The 23,105-nt window shown below is 40.5% G+C and overlaps 1 protein-coding gene across 1 annotated transcript in view; it reads right to left on the bottom strand.

Annotated features, from left to right (window-relative positions):
- Positions 1-23,105, bottom strand: part of LNPEP (leucyl and cystinyl aminopeptidase) — a 90,200-nt gene that overhangs the window by 38,554 nt on the left and 28,541 nt on the right. The window contains exon 2 of the mRNA XM_075932096.2: positions 5,448-6,285. Within this exon, the coding sequence (XP_075788211.2) occupies positions 5,448-6,285 (838 nt within the window). The remainder of the gene's footprint in view (positions 1-5,447; positions 6,286-23,105) is intronic.

Raw genomic sequence — 23,105 nt, forward strand, 5'->3', positions numbered from 1 at the left:
AATATCACACAGCAAGTCTTGGCAAATTAAGACTTAGCTGGAGGAGTGGGATGAGGCAGCAGAGGCTGGGACAATGGATGCTGAACCCTGCTCCACATGGTCAGGACTGAGTCAGCACTCTGGGCCCATACCTGCCAGAGCTCAGGGTCAGCATCCAGGGCCAACACCTTGGTCAGGGTCTAGGGGTTGGATTGTGTGGTCAGAAACTGGTGCCTGGGGTCAGCAGCTGCTGCCATATAGCTTGGGCTAGAGGCCGAAGCCAGCTGAATCAAGGCTGGTGTCTGCTGCCAGACACTGAACCAGGGTGGGTGGGTTTCCCAGCTCCAAGGTCAATGCCACATGGCCAGAGGTTGGCGCATGAAGCCCCAGACCACGTGACCAAAGTTGGTAGGTCAGGATCTGAAACCCTGTAGCCAGAGCTGGGGGTTGGTGTCCATAGTCCATGGCTGGAGCCACAGCCATGCTCCCTAGTCCCCACCACCTAATCATCTCAGACAGAAGCCCAAGCCCCACTATCAACCCCAGCTCTCACCCCCACCCAGGTAAAATACTCACCTTGCTCTTTAGGTAGCGTGCCTACCTGTCTACAGAGGTGGTTCAGGATACCACATCCAAGAGTAACCACCAGTGAGGGACTGATGTTTTGCACCCCCAGCCCCACCCTCCAGGAAGTGGTTGTATAATGTAGAGAAACCCCCAGAAGCCTGAATTTGAGAAACGCTAGCTAGGCTGACAGAAGTATTTTTCCATTGACCAAAGCACAGGTTGGCTTAATTACATTGTATAAGGTGTGACATTTTTCACAGCTTTGAGAGATGTAGTTAAGACAACTTGATTTTTGTAGTGCAGATACGTTCTTTAACACCTGAACAGGGACAGGAGGGAACTTTGTGTGATTAAGCTCTGTTTGGACAGGCCCAACAAATCTTGGTGGGGACTAAGGATGTAAGCTACTAGTCGATTACACAATAAGCAAATACTCTATCAAATACAGGCAGCAAGGGATATGGTGGGGAAAGACACATGAGCTGCTGCTGAGGAGAGCTGGCTTAAAAGATAGTTCTCCCCCCCCCCCCAGCAACGTCTCTGCAGGGGGACAGGGGGCAGCAGGGAAATGGCATGAGTGGGGACTGAAACAGTCCCACTTGCGCGTCCAACTGCTACTCCTCTCTCTTTGAAGTGGAGAAGAGCCATTTCCGCTGCCTCTCTCCCTTTGAAATGTACAGGAGCTGCCCGAAGCTCCTGTACATTTCAAAGGGAGAGGCACAGTGGGATAGCAAATGCCCCCCCCCCCCCATCAACTAATCAAGTAGTCAATGGAAATTCCATTGACTACTCGTTTAGCTGGTTTATCGAAATTTAACATCCCTAGTAGGGACTAGAGCAGTGGTTTTCAAACTATGGGTCGTGACCCAATGCTGGGTCGTGGAATGTCAGGAACTGGGTCTCATTGCTGCAGGGTAATCAGATGACCAGTGGGGGTGGTAAGACAAGCTACCTGCCTGTCCTTGCAGCACAGACTGTGCTGCGACCCAGAAGCAGCAGATAGCAGGCTCAGCTACGTAGGGAGACGAGGGAGAGTGCACAGGGCTTCGTGTACTGCCCCTGCTCTGAGCACTAGCTCCACACTCCCATTGGCTGGGAACCTGCTACTGGTCTGCCTTAGCACCCCTGCTGCACCGCTAACTGGGTGCCACTCAAGGAAAGCCCCTCCTGCCCTGACCCAGACACCCTCCCCAAAGCTGGAGTCCCCTTTGAAACCTCAAAGCTCTAGTCCTCAGCCCCCACCCACAGCCCACACTTTAGTCAAATGATGTTGGGTCATGGGCATCAACCATTTTTTTCAACTGGGTCATGAGAAAAAAAAAATTGAAAACCACTGTACTAGAGAATAGAAGAATGCAACACATCTTCCAAATGTGGCCCCAAAATGCTTATTTCTTTCCAGCTTCCCTTAGACATCTCACAATGGATAGAAAAAGCATGTGTCCAAAACAGACAGACATTTATATCTACTGATAACATTCTCTTGAATCTTCGCAAATCTACCCACTATATTTTTCCTACTCCTCCAAGCATACATCTGTTTCCTTTCAAAGCTATTCTGCACTCCCTCCCTTCTCCTCCATCTTTGTCACCAGGAACTGTCTGTGAAGATAACAAAAGCTGCCTCTCAACTCTATTCTGATCTAGACAGACAAGGCTTGGAAACTCACTACATTTTACCGTCCATTAATATTAACCTCTGACACACATATTTGTATCAGTTTCTTAAGGCTTATAGGTTGACTGCCATTCAGGTACTGCACAATCTTGTGAGGACTGCTTTCAGATTTGGCTCTTGCTCAGCTCAACAGGAAAAAGTACCACCTTCTGAGATTGTAAATATAAGACTTGTGGGTATCTGGCCTTTTTTCTGAAAACTCCTAGAATCATTCCAGTGTTAGGCTGTCTTTTTTCTTTTTTTTTTTTTTAAAGTAGGTTTCTGGTTTTTGTGGCTATGGAATAAAGCTCAAATCTCAAAAACAAGGGAAAAAATAACGCAGAATGTAAGTGGTGTACGGGGTGAAAAATAAGAGTTTTCTTTTTGAAAGCTGGGGTATGGCAATGTTTCAACAGTCAATTTACTCTAACCTCTCATTCTCAGCAGAAAAAACCCCCAAAACCTAGGAATGTAAGCAACGATTCGACTACCCCATAAGCAAATGCTTATCAGGTAGTCTAGTAGAAACTCTACTAATCACTTCTCCCCCCTCTTTGCTGCCTATTAGGGAACACAAGCCAGTGCTGGGTGCAGGGGAGGCAGAGGGCAGTGGGGAAATGGCACAAGTGGGGATTGAAACAGTCCTGCTTGTGGAGGTCCTGACTACTGCAACTCTCCCTTTTAAATGTACAAGAGCCACCCGCGGCTCTTGTACATTTCAAAGGAGAAGGCACAGGGGGTAACCCGGTGCCAGCAGGGCCCTTTGAAGCATACAGGAGCCGCAGGTGGCTCTTGTACATTTCAAAGGGGGAGGTGCAGTGGGATAGCGAGCATCCCCCTTATCAACTAATCGAGTAGTTTATGGAAATTCAATTAGCTGATTAATCAAAATTCAACATCCCTAAAAAACCATGTCAATAGAGGATTAGGGGAGAAAATTCAGTCTCCTTCCCTCCCAAGAGATAAAGAAATAGTTTGTTTTCTTTGATGCCAGCCTGATAAATTAGCTCACTAAATTCAGATGCTGCGTTTTATCATTCACACATTAGCTCTGAGTTGGTTTCCTGCATTTTTAAAACCGATAACGTTGAAAGTAAATTAAAATGTGGAGAATGAAGGGAGGCTTTTTGGAAAGGGAATGTAATGCTATAGAAAATGACAGCAAAATAGAACCAGTTGCCCTCAATGATTGGCATAAATAAATTTTGCCTTTTGTTGTTTAGCAGCAGCATTCTTATGCTAGGTGAGCTGTCTTTTTTTCCTCCTTTTGGTATTTTAATTCAAAGCCAAAAATAATAAGAAAGAAAAAATCAACAGCTGGCTACAAATACTGGGGGAAAGTATCTGTCACCAGGTACCATCCAGTGAGAGAGTTTCACCATATGCTTCTGAATAACCCTTCCCTGATGTTTGTGGATAAGGTTTTTCTTACTACGAAAATATGGAACTGTTTTTGACTGTTCAGAAAACACTTCGGCCAGACATAGCCACACTGAACAAATCAGTGGTCTCTAACCCAGAAGTCTTCAAAAGCCAAGTGCTTTTGAGGGGGTGGGGAGGGGGGGAAGCAGTCATAAATCCACAGATACGCCCAGTTATACCGGAAAGTGTATCACTTGGGGACTGGAGGGCAGTATCTGTGTTACCTGAGGAGTCCTCCTGATGTTATGACCAGCTAACAGTGCATCTATAGACTGTTTAACCTGTATCCCAACTTTTGTAGCAGTTCATATATTTACTTATAATGCTTGCTTTCTCAGCTTCTTCCCTCTGGCTGTGTATTGTATTTAATCTTGCAGGTTGATCTACTCTTCAAAGTAGTGTTTTTTAGAAACAGGATTCTTATGACAAATATGTATACCACCCTTTTCTTGTATGTATTAAGCTATTTACTTTAATGACAAGTTCTACAGCTTAATTTTAAGCAATATTAAGCCACATTTACTTTTACATTTTTAATTACGTTGCCTTTTAATTTATCACCATTAGCATGCTTTGGGAAAAGGCAGTGAGAGACAACCGTTTCATCTAGTTAAACTTGACTTTCTTTTAAAACAATAGTGAAAGAAGAGCAAAACAAATCTTGCCTACACTACATAGCTCTCTTGCTTGTCTACCAAAAAATTCATTTAGCTGAGTTTCTTTTTTAAGATGATTAGACAATTTTAAGCCTGGATTTATTCAGGTCCCTTTTCCCTTATGTGACATTAATTAAGAGGTGAAACCTCAACAGATTATTGGTTAGATTGTTCAACACTTAATTTACTCAACTAGCCCCACTGAAATCAACAAGACTCCTCAAAAAGAGTCAGGTACTATCTTTTATAACTAAGACCATCACATCCTGGCAGTAGATGGAGAAAAATACCAAACTTTTATTACTTGCCTATTTCTAAGATGCCAAAAGGAAGGCACATAGTACAACACTGATTATTGTCTATTGACTTGGTAAGAGGTAGATCAAGTAGTCTTTCAGAAAAAATCCCTTAATTAACATTTATGGTTAAGAGCATCAACCCTCTGCAGCAGTGACTCATCATCAATACCAACAAAACTAATTTGAGACAAAACTATGAAAGGACCTAAGCTTAATATAACCTAACAAGAGCACCATCTACAAGGTGGGAAAATGAATCAAACTGAAGGATTGTGCTCCACTGTAATGAACCAACCCCTGCAAGAGGATTCTTGAAGCAGTGTTGATTCTAATAATTAATAACTTCAGGTCCCACCATGGGATAGTGAAGCAGATATTTGCGTAAACTGCCAACATACATAAAGAATTAATTTTAAAAACAGAGTAAAAGTTGTATTTCCAAAAGGATTTTTTATTTAATATAAAAACACAAAAGTGCTGCTTGTTTTCAGACAGGCTCTCTGTTAACAACTGTCTCCTGAAGAACTCCTTTGCTTATGCACTTCTGGGTTCAAGTGCTGATTAAAGAAGAGCATACAGCCACCATCACTGCTTCCCCCACACACTGGCCATCATTACTTTTAATTAGTGAATCAAGTGCAAATGAGCAGGGCTCGATAAATCAGTCAAATCTACTCGCCCGTGGTGAGTAGATTTCAGCCAGTCACCCCATTCACCAGTGGCGTGCGCATGCACAATGCGGGTCTGGTGCATGCACAGTGCAGAGCTGGCGAGTAGATTTCGCCATGGTTTGTCAAGCCCTGCAAATGAGTATATACAAAAACAACCTAGAAATAGAGGGATGAGGAGAGTTATTCATACACCTACCTTTTTTTAGTATGTTCATCCTTGTAGGAGACTTTGTAAAACCCATAATAGGTATCTGATAAATTAGATGAATAGTCTATGCTTAGGATATAGTTCTGACCAACAAGTAGAGCATCAGGGGCCACGATTGCTATCTGATCATGCATTCGATATTCCAGGAATTCAACTGCTTTTGTCTGACTCCGCCCTGCTGAACTCAAGGTTATCTTGGTGATATTAAGACCTGAGCTATGAAGTATGATATTCCAGGTGACCTGGATGACATTAACAGTTATCCGTACAGAACCTGCAAACTCTTTAGTTGTTAGGTTTGGCTGTAACACAAGATCATAGTGTAGCGGTACAACATATGAAGGAAGCCTGATTTTTGCCCATGGAAATATCTTTCCATTAGTTGCAAGAGGATATATAAGTTCCATTGTACGGTTTTTATGGCAGCCTTCTTTGGTAAAGGTGCATTTGGGAAGAAGGTAGATCACCATTATTACTGCAACAGCAATCACAAGAACAGCTGCACAAACTACCATGGTCCTTGTAGAGGGCACTGAGCATGATCCATCTGAGCTCTGTCTATAGCCAGCTGCACTATTACGAAGACCCGCACTTCTATTCATGAATGACATGCCCAGCAATTTTGCTGATGACTCATAATCCTCTTCATCCTCATCCATTTCATGCTCTCCAAGGCCACGCACCAGTAGTCGTGAACTCCTTGGCTCATATTCTACCTCATCAGGCTCCAATGGATGCAGGCAAGACTCCTTTGCCAAGTCAACCACATCAGGTTCTTCCTCAAACATGCTGTTTTCAATCATATTCCTGGGCAACTGAATTCGATCTGGACAGGGGAATGGGAGAACAGAAAAAGAGAGCATATGTTATATGAGAACTAAAAAAGGTTGACTATTACACATACTGAGTGGGAGTACTGCAGCATAGGAAGCCCTTATGCAGCACCTCTTACTGAAAGCACTCCAGTTCTGGAGAATATTTGTACAGACTGCTGCTTACTAGGGATGTCATTGTGTAGACAACTACAGGCAGTCCCCGGGTTATGTACAAGATAGGGACTGTAGGTTTGTTCTTAAGTTGATTCTGTATGTAAGTCAGAACTGGCGGTCAGTTTCAGCAGCAAGGTCCCGCAGTCCGTGTACTCTGGGGCAGCCGCGTTCGTAACTGCGGATCCGACATAAGTCGGATCCGCGTAAGTCGGGGACTGCCTGTACATGATTAACTGAAAAGCCAAAGCTTATCGTTTAATCTTGAAAACTACACACATTTCTCCCTTCCCTTTGTTGCCTTTGTATCAGACACAAGAGCGCATGGTGGCAGGGGGCTCCCAGGGAGTGGGGCTGAGAATGTGCAGGGGGCTGCCCCGCTCCCAGGGACTATCGAATAGTTGTGTAACTGCTAAGATTTCATGAGGTTACACAACTATTCAATTATACAGCATCTAATATCCCTACTGCATGCAGTGATGATTTTTAGTTTAACTAATAATGTTCCAGGAGATATCCATGCAACCCTTTGACATTGTGATCTCAGAAACTGCATAACATTATGTAAGTTAAACTGTTAGGGCTAAAATGTTAGTTATCAATATGTCTTATTTTCTTGTGGGAAGGGCACATGTAAGAACATGAAGGATCCTATGGCTAACCACAGCCAGATATTATTTTTTTAAAAACGCTACGAACTGCCTTGTCCACATTCAGTGTTAAGTTGTGTTATAGAAAGGGTTACCCATGTGCCACCTGCTAAACCAGTGGAAGACAAATATCAAGCAACTATTTTCTTTTAGGGGGAGATACGATTACATTTTCTATTCCTTTTATATAAAAAGGACAGTATACCACATTTGCAACTGTGCTCTTCATTTAAGATCTAGTCCCTGTGTCCTGAATAAAAGCCTGTGCATAAAAAGAAGTTAAAGTGCTTAAAGTTAATCATCTCCACAAATCTGAACCTTGATAATTAATGAATTGTTATATGTACTGAATTAAAAGATCAAATTCAAGAAACACTTTTTACAAGAGCAACAAATAGAGATATTAAACATGGGAGAGCAGCTCTGCATGGTTCAAAAGTGTCTGTCTGACCAACAGAATTTTGTCTAACAGTATACACTTTTTAACTGACTTGTCTCTAATAGCCTGAGACCGACATGGCTACAACACTTAGGCTATGTCTACACAGCAGCATTATTTCAGAACTCATGTTATTCTGAAATAACAAAGACTGTGTCTACACTGAAAGCCCTTATTTCAAAATAATGGCAAGCTGGAGGACTTCTTACACCGACTCCTGTAAGCTTCATTTCATGAGGCGTACTGGAAGTCGAAGGAAGAGTGCTCTTCCTTCAAATTCCTGCTGTGTAGACAGTGCCAAAAGCCGAATTAAGCTATTTCTACTTAAGCTATGTAATTGACCTCTGCAAAGGAGATTTCAAAAGGTTGGCAACCACCACACCACCCTGTTTAAAAAAAAAAAAAAAAAGCAGTTTACATCTAGTTCTCCCTCTTTAGCTCCCAGCCAGCTACCTCCTACAATTCTCACCTCAAAATTGCATACACACAAAAATAATTGTCAGGGCCACAGAACATACCTGCAAAAAGGAACTTCTCCCTAAGAAATTAAAATAGGCCAAACTACAGAGACAAGACTCTGGTCTCTTTCTCCACTAAGAAAACACACACCGAGAATTATTTGCAGAAACTGGAGGCAATCTAGGCTTGTTTTACTGTTAAATATCATGTATCACCATTTCTTAAACTCAGTAGTACTAGGTTAAGAGGTCACAACTTTACTGAAGATAAAGGGCACCACCCACACTATTTCCACTGGAACACGCACAGATAAGTGGGTAACTGAAATTACCCATCCTGAGGCACCTAACAGCTTTACAGGAACTAACTGAGGCAAATCTGCTTTAAAAACATAATTGTCCAGATAATCTACAGAGTTATTCTTGCTAGCATCGAGGGGGAGGGAGAGGCAAAAGAACATAAGGGTATGGCTAGACCACAAGTTTTTGTTGGAAAAAAGTACGCAAAATGCACTCAGCATTTTGCGTAGCTTTTTCCGATTTTTTTTGTCAGAAGATGCTTTTCCAACATTTGGCCAGTCTAGACTGGCCAAATGTCGGAACAAGGAATATAGGAGCTTCCAAAAGAGCTCATTTGGTCTTCTGCAAAAAAAAAAAAAAAAAAAAAAAAAAACCACACGAAAGAACAAACATTCCCTGGATGCGGCGTTTTTTCGGGATACCCCCGGTATCCTGAAACCCCCCTACAGTCTAGCCATACCCTAAGCTGTAAGTAGGGACTCTTTCCAGGTCTGAACAGGATTGTTATCTTTATATTTTCTACACCAAAAACTAGCAGCAGGGAGAAGCCAAGTTAAAAATCATCTTGACTACAGAAAATAAATTAAAATTCATATAAAGGTCAGATTCCAGTCAAGACCAACAAGGGTTGAAAAAGGGAATATAACATCAAGTGGGAGAGGTTTCATCTGCCACGATGAAAGTGGTATAGGAGTCACTGGTATAGGAGGTCACAGCAGTTCCCAGAGTTACAAAGACTTTAATTCTACATTACCAATCTAAGAAACTTGTGTGTGAGGCACAGGATCAGAACAAGGACACGTGGACAATAGTTCCTGAATAAATAGAGCATGAGTTGCTCTAAGATTGCTCTGAAAATAACTCCAACAGCCCTGAGGCACACTGCTGGAGATTCACCATAGCTAAGGTAGGGGTGTAGAAACAGCAATCTGACCCCTGTGTAATCCCCGCCAGCGCACAAGGTATACTTCTGACCCAGTGATTCCAAGTTACTTGCCAACTCCTTTGGGACCATTGGCAAACAAAGTCAGCTATTAGGTTCCCCTGGCTTGCACCAGAGGTCACTCTCAGTGCACAGATGGCCCAGGATCAGGACAGCATGATGAGGAGAGTTGGTTTTCTGAATTACAACTGTTGTAGTGCAAAGTTAGAATTGCAGAACCAGTTTGCCTCTCCACACTGAATTTGTAAACTGTTAACTCACAAACAAATAAATGTAGGCAACCCATGATAACACAGAGGCCTGGAACCTTGTTACAACATAGCTTCAATTTGCAATATTCATGGAACCATAACTATTTTGTAAACAGGTAAAAACCTGGGACGTAAAGTTCAAACAAACCGTGTGTGTGTGTGTGTGTGTGTGTGTGTGTGTGTGTGTGTGTGTGTGTGTGTGTGTGTGTGTGTGTGTGTGTGTGTGTGTGTGTGTGTGTGTAGGGTTTTTAAAAAAATAATTAGGGTAATTTTGCTCACTTTTTACTGTCATTCTGCCGTGTCAGAGGTTTAGATTACTAAAACTACAGTAACAGCACAAGTGTGTTTTAGCAATAGTAACTATAAATCAACAGCTGAATATTAGTAGGAAAGAAAAATTAATAAGACAATAAAAAGTCCTTTCTTCCTCTATACATTGTCCTTGAAAACTATCCTTGACTGTATATATGTTTGTTGAACCTCTACCTCCCAGTACAAAAATCAGTTAATTTATTCTAGGAAAAGCCTCTTTAATATATTAAATTTAGCTTTTATTTCTAACCACTTCATTCTATCATACCTTTCTTTGTTAGATCATAGAGCCCATTATCAAATATTTGTTCACCATGTAGCTTAGAAATGTGAAGGTTTAACTGGTAAGTCTCATCCTTAATGGACAAGGCTTACTGGTTAACCTTAACCAGTGGGGGAGCTCCAGCCCCACAGGGGGCCCACTCCAGCCAGCCTGTGTCTGCAACAACTTGGGCAGCCCACAGGCAGGGGCTGCTTTGACTGGGACGCTGGAGCAGCCTTTGCCTGTGGGGCACTTGGACCCACCATAAGCAGGGGCTATTCCAGCCTGGCCAGGGCAGCCTTTGTGGCAGGGGGGCTGGGGAGGGGCAGAGGCTGCTCCAGCCCAGCAATTAACTGGTTCAACAATATGTTTAAGCCCTTATCCAATTAAACAGGATTTTACATCCCTAATATAGATACTTACGGATTGCAATCAAGTCACTCCTTAATCTTCTCTTTAAGAAGCCAAATAAACTCTTTGATTAACAGTTTAGTAAATATGCCTTAGTCATTCTCATAGTTCTTCTCTGAATCTTCTCCAATTCATCAACAACTTTCTTCACTTGTAGACATTAGGACTAGAAACAGTATTCCAGCAGCAGTCACACCACTGCCCAATATAATAGTAATATTCTCCCTACTTCTACTCAAGATTGCTCTGTTCACATTAAGGATGTTGAAGAGCGGTTATTTGGCTAATCATGTAGTCGATACAAATTGGGCGCCTGCCCACGGCCAGCCTGGGCCACCGCGAACAGGGGCTACTACCAGAGTAGCCTTCACTATCTCTCCCCCCACCCCAACTGCCTCAGATAGAGGCAGTGTGGGTGGACAGGGACAGGCAGCACCACAGAGACAGCACTGGGGGGAACCAGCTTTTAAGCCAGCGCCCCCCAGCACCAGCTCTTGTTTCCCTCTCCCTCCCCTCCGCGCCTCATACAGAGGCAGCAAGGGGATGTGGAAGCGAGTAATCGAGTACTCAACTTGAAGACCTGATAAGCTTATGCTTGTCGAGTAGTCAATTACTCGCTTACATCCCTAGTTCATATATACAAGTACTGTTCCAACCTTTTTGGTCACAGCATCACACTGGGTGCTCATGTTCAATGTTAAGACTCTCAGACTCACTGCTTCCTAGAACAAACAGCCCAATCCTGTAATTATGGTCTACAGTCTTTGTTCCTACATGTATGACTCACTGTTTGGCCATAATAAAAAGGCTATTGTTTGCTTGCAATTGGTTTATCAAGCAATCCACATGGTTGAAAACCAGTATCTGTCCTCTTCATTATTTACCAGTTCCCCAGTCTTTGGGTTATCTGCAAATTTTCAAGTCATTGGGGGAAGAGGAAAAAAATTAAAATGCCATAAATCCAAGAATCAATTCCTCTAGAATGTCACTAGAAGCACATCAGATCAGTGATGATTCTCAGTTTGTAATTACATAGAATTGTGTTAGGTTAAAAACTGGCAAACTATTTAATGCATGCTATGTTAATTTTGTATCCTGAAGTTTAACACATGATCTATATCTGACCCATGTTTACATGTATTCTGTGGGGTGTCATTCCAGAATAGGCTGTGTTTACACCATCCTTTTTATAGCCATCAATCTCAAACACACAGACATTCCAGGAAAGGGGTGGATTTCATGCTAATAGAAGAAACTTATTGTTGATTCAATATACTACTTTTCTAATCTTCTGAAAATATTTCATGTTTGGTTGTTAAAATAGAAATATCAAACACAGGTAGCAAGAGCAGTTGCTTCTTCATTACTAACATTAATATGAATAAAATTAATTTGTTTAAAAGAGCTCAGCCAGCAAATCAAAATTGCCTGTATTAGTGAAAAAGAACGGGCAAAATTAAAAATCCGGGGTTTAATGTGAAATTGAGTGCCATAGCTACCTTCCTGTATTTTAGATGGTGAGGTAATCTCTTATATTGCAACAACTTCTGCTGGTGAGACAGACATGTTTGAGTGTACACAAAGCTCTTCTTCAGATCTATGAAACATAATCAGTACACTACAGATAAATAACCTGTTCCACTTTGTATTTGGTTCTCATACTGAGTGCATTGACCTATGTAAGTTCAAAAGCTTGTCTCTTTCGCCAAAAGACAATGGTACCTTATCCATCTTGTCTAATATCCTTAGATCACCATGGCTACCACAACGTTGTATACTACCATAGTTTGAGAGAGCAAATCACACAGGGGGCTTCAGCTGATCTAACAACTAGGAAATGTAGGTGTTAGAATTAGTGATGGTCTAATTGTGAGGCTTGAAAAGATTTACTGAACCACCATTAATGAAAGTGTTCGGATATGTAAAAAATTAATAGGGGTCTGAAATTGCCCCACATTAGTGGTTCAGGGGTCAGCCACAGCATTACCCTTTAAACATGCTTTTTCTTTTTGTTTTTTGTAGTTTAGGAAGAGTCTGGTCAAAATCAGTATTATCCTTTCTGATGTATAAACCTGTGCTTTCTCTTCACTCTTGTAACCTAAAAAAACAGATAAGTAAGGAATTTCTTTATTTTGTTATGTCTCTTGCTTATCCTCATTGGCTCTGTATAACACATCTTCAGGGTCAAAATCCTTGTAATCTCTGTAACCTGTTGATTTAGAAAGTTTGTAGTACAGAAAAGTGTTGATTTAATTAGAAATTATGTAAATAGTAATTAGGGGTGGGTATAAATGTATTCGTTATTAGCTTATTAATATTAATTGTATGGGAATTAACATTACTTAATAAGGTTTTAGGAAAAGTAGTTGTTAGACGTGAATTAGCATACTAAAATAGATAAAAGAGTGTGACTAATGCCAATTTGTTGCCACTCGGATCTTGTGCTGAATGTCCGAGGTAAATGTGCGTAGGCAATAAAGCATTTCCATTTATCATATCTGCTCCTGGGTAGCCTGTTTCTTCTCTAACAGAAAGAAATAAAACCTGGCATTCTGTGGAATTCAAGATGACCAGAGCAAAAACACTGTTCTAATATTAAGAGCTTGAAAGGAAGCCATTGCCCAAAATTATGAAATAGAAGCTGTGCGCACCATGGAACAGTGAGTGCTAAGCTAATGACAACTGACTAATTTTGTGTCATCAAGAATACTATTGATGGAAGCTGCAGATGATCAACAAACTCTGAAAGAGTCAGGCCTCTTCAGAGTCCTAAAACATGGCTGTACACACCCAAATTTGACATCCAGGACTGAAAATGCTGGCTTTGCTTGCTAACAAACAGTACACATGTTAAACAAAAGTTGTGTGGACTTTGTCCTTGGTAAACAGATGTGGATTCAGTTTTCCCAGATTGTATCAATGTTTTGTCTTCCTACTAATGAAGGAAAACCAGCTTGAAGGTAAATTCTTCCAGCTTTATATAGTTACATATTTATCAGTCTACATACCACTTTTCACAATGTGAGGTGATAAACTATTACAAGATTTCACAACAGGAAATATAAGACACATGGAATCTCTTATGGAACCCAATCATGAGCCAGCAGGTTCAAACGTCCTCTAGGGCAGTGGTTCCCAAACTGTTCAGCATCATGCCCCCTTTTTGATTTTTGAGAAACCCTCACACACGCACCCCATAAAAAAATATCAGCAAAACTTTTTTGTTTTTGTTTTTAAATCAACAAGCTGCCCTTCTAAGAGCAGAGCAGGCAAACGTACCCCCCCCCCCCCTCCAGTTTGGGAACCTATGTTCTAGGGCCTCCACTATGGTTGAGCTGGAGGAGGGATATTTAGCCAGGAGACGGCACTGTGCTACCCAGATTAGCATCTAGCTAGTAAAGTGCTACTTAATTCCTTAGAGAAAAAAGGAATTAACATCCCAAATTCAGGGAAGACCAGGCTCAGAAGACAGACAGAAGCTGTGTGTGAATAGCAGCCACTGCCAATTGACAGATGGGCTGCAGAGGGATGGTTATACAGTCTCCAAAAATGGAATTGAGAGCTCAGGCCCGGTCTACATTCGCAGAGAAAAGTGAATGCAAGATATACAACTCCAGCTATAAGAATCGATTAGTTGGAGTCAACGTACCTTGCACCGATTTTTTTGGGGGGGCCCCACAGCAGGAGGACGACAGGAGAAATGCTCCTGTTGACTACCCCTATTAGTCTGTAACTGGAAAAACAATGAATAGTCTTGCAGCACCTTAGAGACTAACAAAAAATGTAAATACAGGACTATGTAGCACTTTAAAGACTAACAAGATGGTTTATTAGATGATGAGCTTTCGTGGGCCAGACCCACTTCCTCAGATCAAAAGCTTTGATCTGAGGAAGTGGGTCTGGCCCACGAAAGCTCATCATCTAATAAACCATCTTGTTAGTCTTTAAAGTGCTACATTGTCCTGCATTGTGTTTCAGCTACACCAGACTAACACGGCTACATTTCTATCAAAAAATGTAAATGGTTTTCAAATAAATAGCACAGAGAGGAAATGGGGGGGGGGGTTCCTGTCTTAGCATCTATTTACTTTGATCTGCTTAGGTTCAAGTACCCATTCTCCAGATACTTAATGATGCCCTCTCTCTCACACCCCTTCCTTTTTCTTTTTTTTTCCTCCCTCCCCGCCCCATTTATTTTGAGTTTTCATATCCCCTACTCATAACTCCAGTTATCTGAAGAAGTGGGCTGTGCCCACGAAAGCTCATGGTACCATCTACATGTTTTGTTAGTCTATAAAGTGCTACCAGACCATTTGCTGTTGTTTTTTGGGAAAGAAATTGTCAGTTAAAGTGCCTAAGCTAAATGAAGCTGATAAGAGTACTTAGTACCCACTCTAAGTACCCTTTGTTTGTTTTTTTATGTCATTAAGATGTGGAATGTGGCAGGCCATCCAGCCAAGTCTTTGTTTAGACTTCTGTTGTAGGTATTAAACTTATAAATGAAATTAAGTTCTATAGTTTCCCTATTGAGCTGGCTTTTGAAATTGGTTTGAAATATCGTGACGGAGATCCACGAATGAGTGCCAAGCTAAGTTAAAATGTTCCCCAACAGGTTTCTGTGTGTTGCCTTTTCGAATATCTGATTTGTGTCCATTAATTCTCTCTTGTAGAGACTGTCCAGTTTGGCCAGTATACATGGCAGAGGGGCATTGTTGGAACATGATGGCACAGATCACATTAGTGGATGTGCAGTTATACATACCTCTGATGTTTATGTGGTTAGGTCCTGTGATGATATTGCCTGTATAGATATTGCCTGCCTGTACAGAGATAGCATTGGAATTGATTGCAGGGGTGGGTTCCTGGATGAGTATGATGGAGGTGTGCTGCGTGGTTATTGGAGAGAATTTGTTTGAGGTTAGGAGGTTGTCTATAGGTGAGTATTAGGAACTGCAGGAGTAATCTGTTCTTGTAATTCAAAGTATTTGTTCTTTTTGCACATTTCTATTCGACAGCCTTAGTAAAGTAATCCTTATTTTATATGAACCCACCAGAGATGTGGAGTATCTTCACCTAATAAACCATCTTGTTAGTCTTTAAAGTGCTGCATAGTCCTGTCTTGTTTCAGCTAGACCAGACTAACATGGCTGCATCTCTGTCACCAGGGCTCGACAATTAGTGTAATCTACTCACCCGTGGCAAGTAGATTACAAGCCGGCACAGCCGCGCAGTGCGGTAAGTGAATGTACAGCGTGACGAACCACGCGGCTGGCGAGCCCTGTCTATCACTATTCAGCTCTTGAAACATTCATGGCTTGTGACCAGGCATCTCAAGGAAACTGATATACTGAAAGCACACCACTCTGTTACAATACTTATAAGGCCAGGATTCTCCCTCCTTTAATCTGAAAGCAGTCCTGCAGCTAAAGAAAAATTGCAACAGAACAGAAGCTAGATCTGGCTTGTTGTTGACATATATGAAATTATTTCCAGATAGACCCACACACAGAGTACACACATTAGTGGTCTTTTTGAGGCCAGTGCCCTGTGCTTTGTGGGTCACTTTTAGGTCACAGCCACAGACGTCCTAGTGAACATCCTGAATTTAGCAGAGATATTAAAAGGTCCCAGTTAGAAACAATGTTTTATAACCACAACTATTTTCAATTTTCTATTTTTATCCCAATCCTTGTTCCGCCACCAAACATGGATGACAGACATTAGAAGCAAGAGACTGATGACCTAATAATTTTTGGTATTCTGAATGTGCTCACTAACACGTACAGTATTTACCATCATGTCCCCAAAAGGCTGTAAAATATCAGAAGTATTGGGTGCTATTTAAAAAAACCCCAAAACCAAAAAAGCCAACCACAGAATCCATTATACTAAAGACAAATGTATGCAGTACCTTAGAACAATTACAACATTTTGTTATTAAAATAATGAAATCCAAACAATAGTACTTACTGCAACGTGTTAGTCTGTATCATGAAAAAAGGTTTGCTTTAAAATGCGTGCAGCAAAACTTGTTCTCTTGAAAAAGGAAGAAAGGTGTTATGTACAACTAAACTATCAATCTGCACTAAGATTTCTTGTAAAAGTAAAACAAAATCTTTTAGAAGCATGCTATGCAGTGCTTCCCAGAGGAAACTACATTAAGAGTTGAGGGCAGACACAGAATCAAGGAACTAAACAAACAGTACACAGTGTCAGAACATAGAATGAAAAAAGCTATCCATATTATCGAGCAGCAGACCAGCTGCTGTGAAGTTAATGGATATTGCAAATATACAATGCTTAAAAAAAAAACCCTGTGGGCTTGTTTTAATAAAACCAACAATACATTTAATCATAAGCACAAGAGTCAAAGTTTCTCCTTTATAAAGAACATTTTATTCCTGAAATTTGATCAGAAAAAAGATTAACATTTAAGGCAGGAAAAAATAAAAATGTTCCACTCATAAAAATCCTCCGTGTACATCCCTGTGGGTTTGAGTCAGTGGGAGTTTTAGAAAGACTGGGAGAGTTAGAGATTTCAGAAGAAAAATCTCCCACCAAAAAACACATTCCTTAACTTAATAACAAAGAAAAATAAGAAAGGAGGGAAAACTTTTAAAGTTTGTTTTCTAAAACTAAAACAAATACATTTCTGAGAGCATTATAAAAACATTCCTAATACACTTACTGTGTGGTTTCTGCCACTTTTTTTTTTTATAAGAATCTTTGCTTGAACCAGTACAATCTCTTTCATTTATTTCTATTTAATGTCTAATAAGCTGCACTGCTTACAAAGAAGTTTTCCTAGAAATACAAAAGCATTTTACCTATTAAGAATTCCTTGTTAAATAGCCTGAGCCTGCGTCCAATAAAACAATTAAAGTAACATCAATTTTAAAGGGAGAAGGATCAGGCTCCAAGATCCTAACAAACAGAATTTACCTTATAACGTCAGTGAAAATTTTCAGCTCAACATTATGGACCAAAATCCTGATGTTTTTACTCAGCCCCTTTCAAGCAAAAGTCTCATTTTACATCAATAAGGACTGAGCCAAGATGGCAGTTTCTTCTTTCTACATGAAGATGTCATTTTAAATTAAGATTTAACCAAGTTTTGAAAAATAAAAATGATCACCACTCATTGTACAACAAAACAAAGCAATATTTTTTTAAAAAAAGCACACCATCCTTATCTTTAGATTATTGTGAAGTGGGTAAAGGACCAGAGTTTGTGAAAAAGAAGCAAGGGAGCATTAGTGAATTGGCTTCCTGATAAAAATAAAATAAAATAAAGGTTTCAAACAAGACTTTTACCAGACATATAGATCTCACCAACTCAGGAAGGGGGAAAAAGGCAGAGTCAGATCAATCAAAATCATTTGGCAATTTGCCAAGTTGTTTTGGTTAGGGGAAAGAAGAAAAACAAAACCCAAATATTTATATTTAAAATAGGCCTGTCTCCCAATTATTTACAATTGCAGTTAAAACCAACTGAAATGTATTAAAATGTTGGATATTTTCTACATTTTCAAATATATTGAATCTATTTACAACACATAATTTGAAGTGAGCACTGTATACCTGAGATGTTAAATTACGTTTAATCAGCTAATCAAGTGGTCAATGGAATTTTTATTAACAACTCAATTAGTCAAAAAGGGGGGGAACTGCAGAGCCAAAGCAGGGTTAGCTCCGGGTCCCAGGAGCTAACCCCATTGTAGCTCTGCCTTTTAAAATGTATTAAGAGTTCCCAGGCTCTTAATACATTTAAAAAGCAGAGGTGCAGCATCTGGGACTGGGCATGAACTAGGACAGATGATTCCTGGCTCGCGACCAGTCCCCGCTACACCTCTGCCTCATTTACCTGTCCCCCCACCCCCAGTTCCCCTAAGCACTGGCTCCTACTCTCTTCCCCCGTTGCCACCTCTCTCCAAAAGAGGTGGGGGCGGGGGGGAGGAAGTGACACGTCAAGTCACTATTTGACTACCCAATAAGCATATGCTTATCAGGTAGTCGACTAGTCGCTTACATCCCTGCTGTACACTTTGTTTTTGTTACAGATATTTGAATCGTAAAAATGATATTTCAGTTCACCTTTTACAAGTACTGTAGTGCAATCTCTATTGTGAAAATAGAATTTACAAATGTAGATTTTTCTTATGACAAAATAAAACTTTAGAGCCTAGAATGTCCACTCAATCCTCCTCCATGTACAGCCAATCCATCAAAAAAAATGTGTTTACATTTGAAGGATAATGCTGCCCACTTCTTATTTAGGACATTACCTAAAAGTGAGAATAAGTGCTCATATGGCACTTTTGTAGGTGGCATTGCAAGGTACTTACATGCCAGATATCAATGTTTAGCATATGCCTTTTTCATGCTTTGACCACCATTCCAGAGGACAAAATTATATTCTGACAACACTCGTTAAAAAAAACAACACATTACATTTATGACTGAACTCTCTGGAGGGAAAACTATGTTTCCTGCTGTTTTACATGTATTCTGCCATACATTTCACATTACAGCAATCTCAGGTGAGGACACAGCACATGTTCATTTTAAGAATGTTTTCACTCTAGATTTGACAACATGCAAAGAAGGTTCCAATGTGAAATTTCTAAAGATACTGTAGCACTTGTCCCAAGGTTTAAGAATCTGACACTCCTTCAAAAATCTGAGAAAGACAAAGTATGGCATATGGTTTCAGAAGTCTTAAAAGCACCACTGATGTGGAAACTAGAGAACCTAAACCAGCAAAAAGAAAACATGCCAGCCTTCTGCTTGTGTCCAACTCAGATGAGTAAAATGAATATGCATCAGCCCGCACTGCTTTGCATGGCTATAGGGAAACCAGTCATCAGCCTTGACACGTGTCATCTGGAATGGTGGGTAAAGTGTGAAGGGAAATACAAATCTTTGGCATTCTTGTGATACCAGCTATAACATCCACACAAATGCCTGTTACCACCTTCAGATGACATTGCAGGAACGTTAACCAACTTTTTAGTCTCAGCAACTGGCTGTACAAAAAGGACTGAGTGGGCTTTCTAAGCTTTAAAGTTTTACATTGTTTTGTTTGCTTTGTTTAACGTAGACTTTTTTTACATAAATCTACATTTGTAAACTCAACTTTCATGATGAAGAGACTGCACACCACAGTACTAGTATTTTTCAACTCAACTGATAAAAAAAAAAAACACCCAAAATTGTAACAATGACAATAGTTGTAATAAAAAAAATATAAAGTGAGCACTGTACATTTTGTATTCTATGGTATAACTGAAACTAAAATATTTAATTGTACAAAACAGCCACATATATTTAAATACATGCTTTTTCATAGTTTAATCTTGTGATTAGTTGTGATTTTTAAATTGCTTGGCAGCCCTAATTTAAAATAGCAAAATGAAATGTTTTGATTGTGAATTTTTTCTTCAAAATTTAATAAATCTTTGAAATAAAAGCATTTCATTTAATTTTTAACACTACATTTTGTCCAGCTAATTTAATTTTTCAGTTTATCAAAAGTTACAAAAAAAAAGTATTTTATACTAATTAGATATGAATCTGCAGCCCCAAGAATAGCCAGTAAAAGAACACAGTTATTCACGCTGCTCTAGGTGAAACCTGCCTGTTGCAGTAACTGTCACCTCATTTCACTTCACACAGAGGGGCACCCACAGACTTGTCAGGACCTGGGACAGGTTTGGGGGAGAGAGCTGGCTCTGTGTTCCTGAAAAGGGCAGGGCCTCTGACAGAAGGGCTCTGGAACCTGCTGTGTGGGGCTCCAGAAGCAATTTAAAGGGCTCAGGGCTTCTTTCGCATATTTTCACTACAGCAAAGCTGCACCTGTGAGATACAGGCACATATTAAACTCCAGACATCTGCATGGTAACACGTAAGAGAACTAGATATACAGAAGTCACTGCTTAGTTTGTGGCTTGGCAGTTCATAGCCACACCACATCTCTCATTAGAAATTAACCACTGACATACTGAGTGCAGTTATGGATTCTACATGAATCCAGAAAGACAAATATTTCTGCCCCACTGAAGTACAACTGCCTTCTGAACAAATGTTGGTTGATATTTACTAACCACTATAATAAAAACACTGGTTACATTTCTTCCCTTTTGTTTTCTTCAGTTACATAACTACTTTTTCTTTGCTCAGTCAGAAATATGTAGCATGTAGATCTTCCCTGTATGATAGAAATGTTTTTTTAAGGACTCTCAAAAATGAGGAAGCCCAATGAGGAAGCTGAATATAATTTCATTTCCTAGATCTTTGTAGCACTACCTCTGGAAATGGTAGAGTACTTCCAAGTATTAAAAATTAAGCATTTCAAAAGAAAACCATAAAATTATTATTGATTTCTCTTTCCAGGTTTGTAATATTTTCCTAAACAATTATTTTAACTTAAACAAAAATTGGTATGGTAGCTCTTTATAGACTAACAAAAACTTCTTCAGCTGACCGGAGTTTTATTTATTATTTCAACATTCACCATAAAGTAAATAAGAATATAAGAACATAAAAATGGCCGTACTGGGTAAAACCAAAGGTCCATCTAGCCCAGTAGCCTGTCTGCCGACAGCTGCCAGCACCAGATGCCCCAGAGAGAGTGGACCGAAGACAACGATCAAGCAATTTGTCTCCTGCCATCCTTCTCCAGCCTCTGACAAACAGAGGCCAGGGACACCATTTCTATCCCCTGGCTAATAGCCTTTTATGGACCTAACCTCCATGAAATTATCTAGCTTCTCTTTAAAATCTGTTATGCTCCTAGCTTTCACAGCCTCCTCTGGCAAAGCGTTCCACAGGCTGACTATGTGCTGTAATAAAAGAAAGTTCTTCTTCACAGTTTTAAACCTGCTACCCATTAATTTCATTTGATGCCCTCTAGTTCTTCTATTATGGGAACTTATAAATAACTTTTCTTTATTCACCCTCTCCTCACCACTCATGATTTTATATACCTCTATCATATCCCCCCCTTAGTCTCCTCTTTTCTAAACTGAAAAGTCCCAGTTGCTTTAACCTCTCTTCATATGGGCCCCGTTCCAAACCCCTAATCATTTTAGCTGCCCTTTTCTGAACCCTTTCCAAGGCCAAAATATATTTTTTGAGGTGAGGAGACCACATCTGTACCCAGTATTCAAGATGTGGGCGTACCATAGTTTTATACAGGTGCAGTAAGATAGTGTATCTTATTTTCTATCCTTTTCTTAATAATTCCTAACATCCTATTTGCCTTTTTGATCACTGCTACACACTGTGTGGAAGTTTTCAGAGAACTCTCCACACTAACTCCAAGATCTCTTTCCTGATTTGTCATAGGGCCTTCTCTTATACTTCCAGAGATGAGTTGTTCCACTGAGTTTAGTTTTGCAGGATTGATCATTATTGCTTATTTATCAAAGGTCAGGAAAAAATAAGTGGAACTGGTCATTTCTATCAAGAGATAAGATATCTCCTTATAGCCCAGGGCCATGAATAAAACACTTCATTTCTATGTTCTGGTGAAATGAAGGCTTTGCCATTAAAAGAAGGAAAATAAGAGGATGTTGAATTTAAGAACAGCGTCAGACATGTCAGTATACCTGCCCAGAGGAAAGAAAAGCATCTTCTCCTTTTAGTTCAGTCAAAGAAAGAGCTCATTTCGTGCTTCAAGTTTTAACCCATGTAGCAGGCCAAACCTGTAAGAATCAAAGCCATGTGGCAGGCAGAACATCATGACAAATAGGTGAGCATTGAAAAGTCCCTAGAAGTCATGTGATCTGGCTGCTAAGGAACCATCTCCATCAATGACTCTTCATAGCTGGTAATGAGTAGTAATAACAAATAAAATATGGCGCAGCACCTACAGACTGAATAACTAACGCAATCTGGCACACCTTGATTGTTACAGCAGATGGCATATCTCCAGATAGAAGGAGACCAGAGGGCTGGATTTGCCTTTTCAGGAGATAAGTGCAACAAATGCTCAGGATTTACAAGTACAAATGAACGGGATCTGTTTAAGACCATTCCTATCAGCTGGGAGGAGGACAGGCTCTCAAGATGTGAAACCACAAACACTTCAATAGAGTAACAGCACTGGCTCTGAAGAGCAAGTGGACAAATGAGCAGACAATCAGCTCCACAATATTGCTAACTTATGTTGTGTCAAAATGTTTGTTCAAGGTGATCACACATCTGAAAGGCTAAGAAGAGCCAAGGGAAATTCATCTTCAGGGGGTGAGGAAGCTGCTTATCACTTCTGAGTGCAATTCAGTGGCTTTGATTAGAATTTCAGATGGGGGAAACGCAACCAGAGCAAACAATATGCAAGAAACAATGTTCAGAAGCTGCACAGGGCCACCTCTTGGGCTAAGAGGAACAGCTGGTTCCATCTGCTGGGATGCAGGCAGCCCACTTCTGCTTCAGACAAGAGGAAAGCATTGAAGATTGTCTGTGTCTCAGCATTAGGCTATCTCTCAGGGGGCAGAGTACGTAACCAGTGTGTCCTTACTTGCAAGCACGGGGTAAAACTGATCACCATATATTTGGGGCCAGAAAGGAATTTTCCTCCAGGTCAGATCGGCCAGAGAGTCTGGAGGGTTTTTTGCCTTGTTCTGGAGCATTG

This window comes from Pelodiscus sinensis, chromosome 6 (genome assembly GCF_052426305.1).
Source record: "Pelodiscus sinensis isolate ZL-2025 chromosome 6, ASM5242630v1, whole genome shotgun sequence".
Lineage (NCBI taxonomy): Eukaryota > Metazoa > Chordata > Testudines > Trionychidae > Pelodiscus > Pelodiscus sinensis.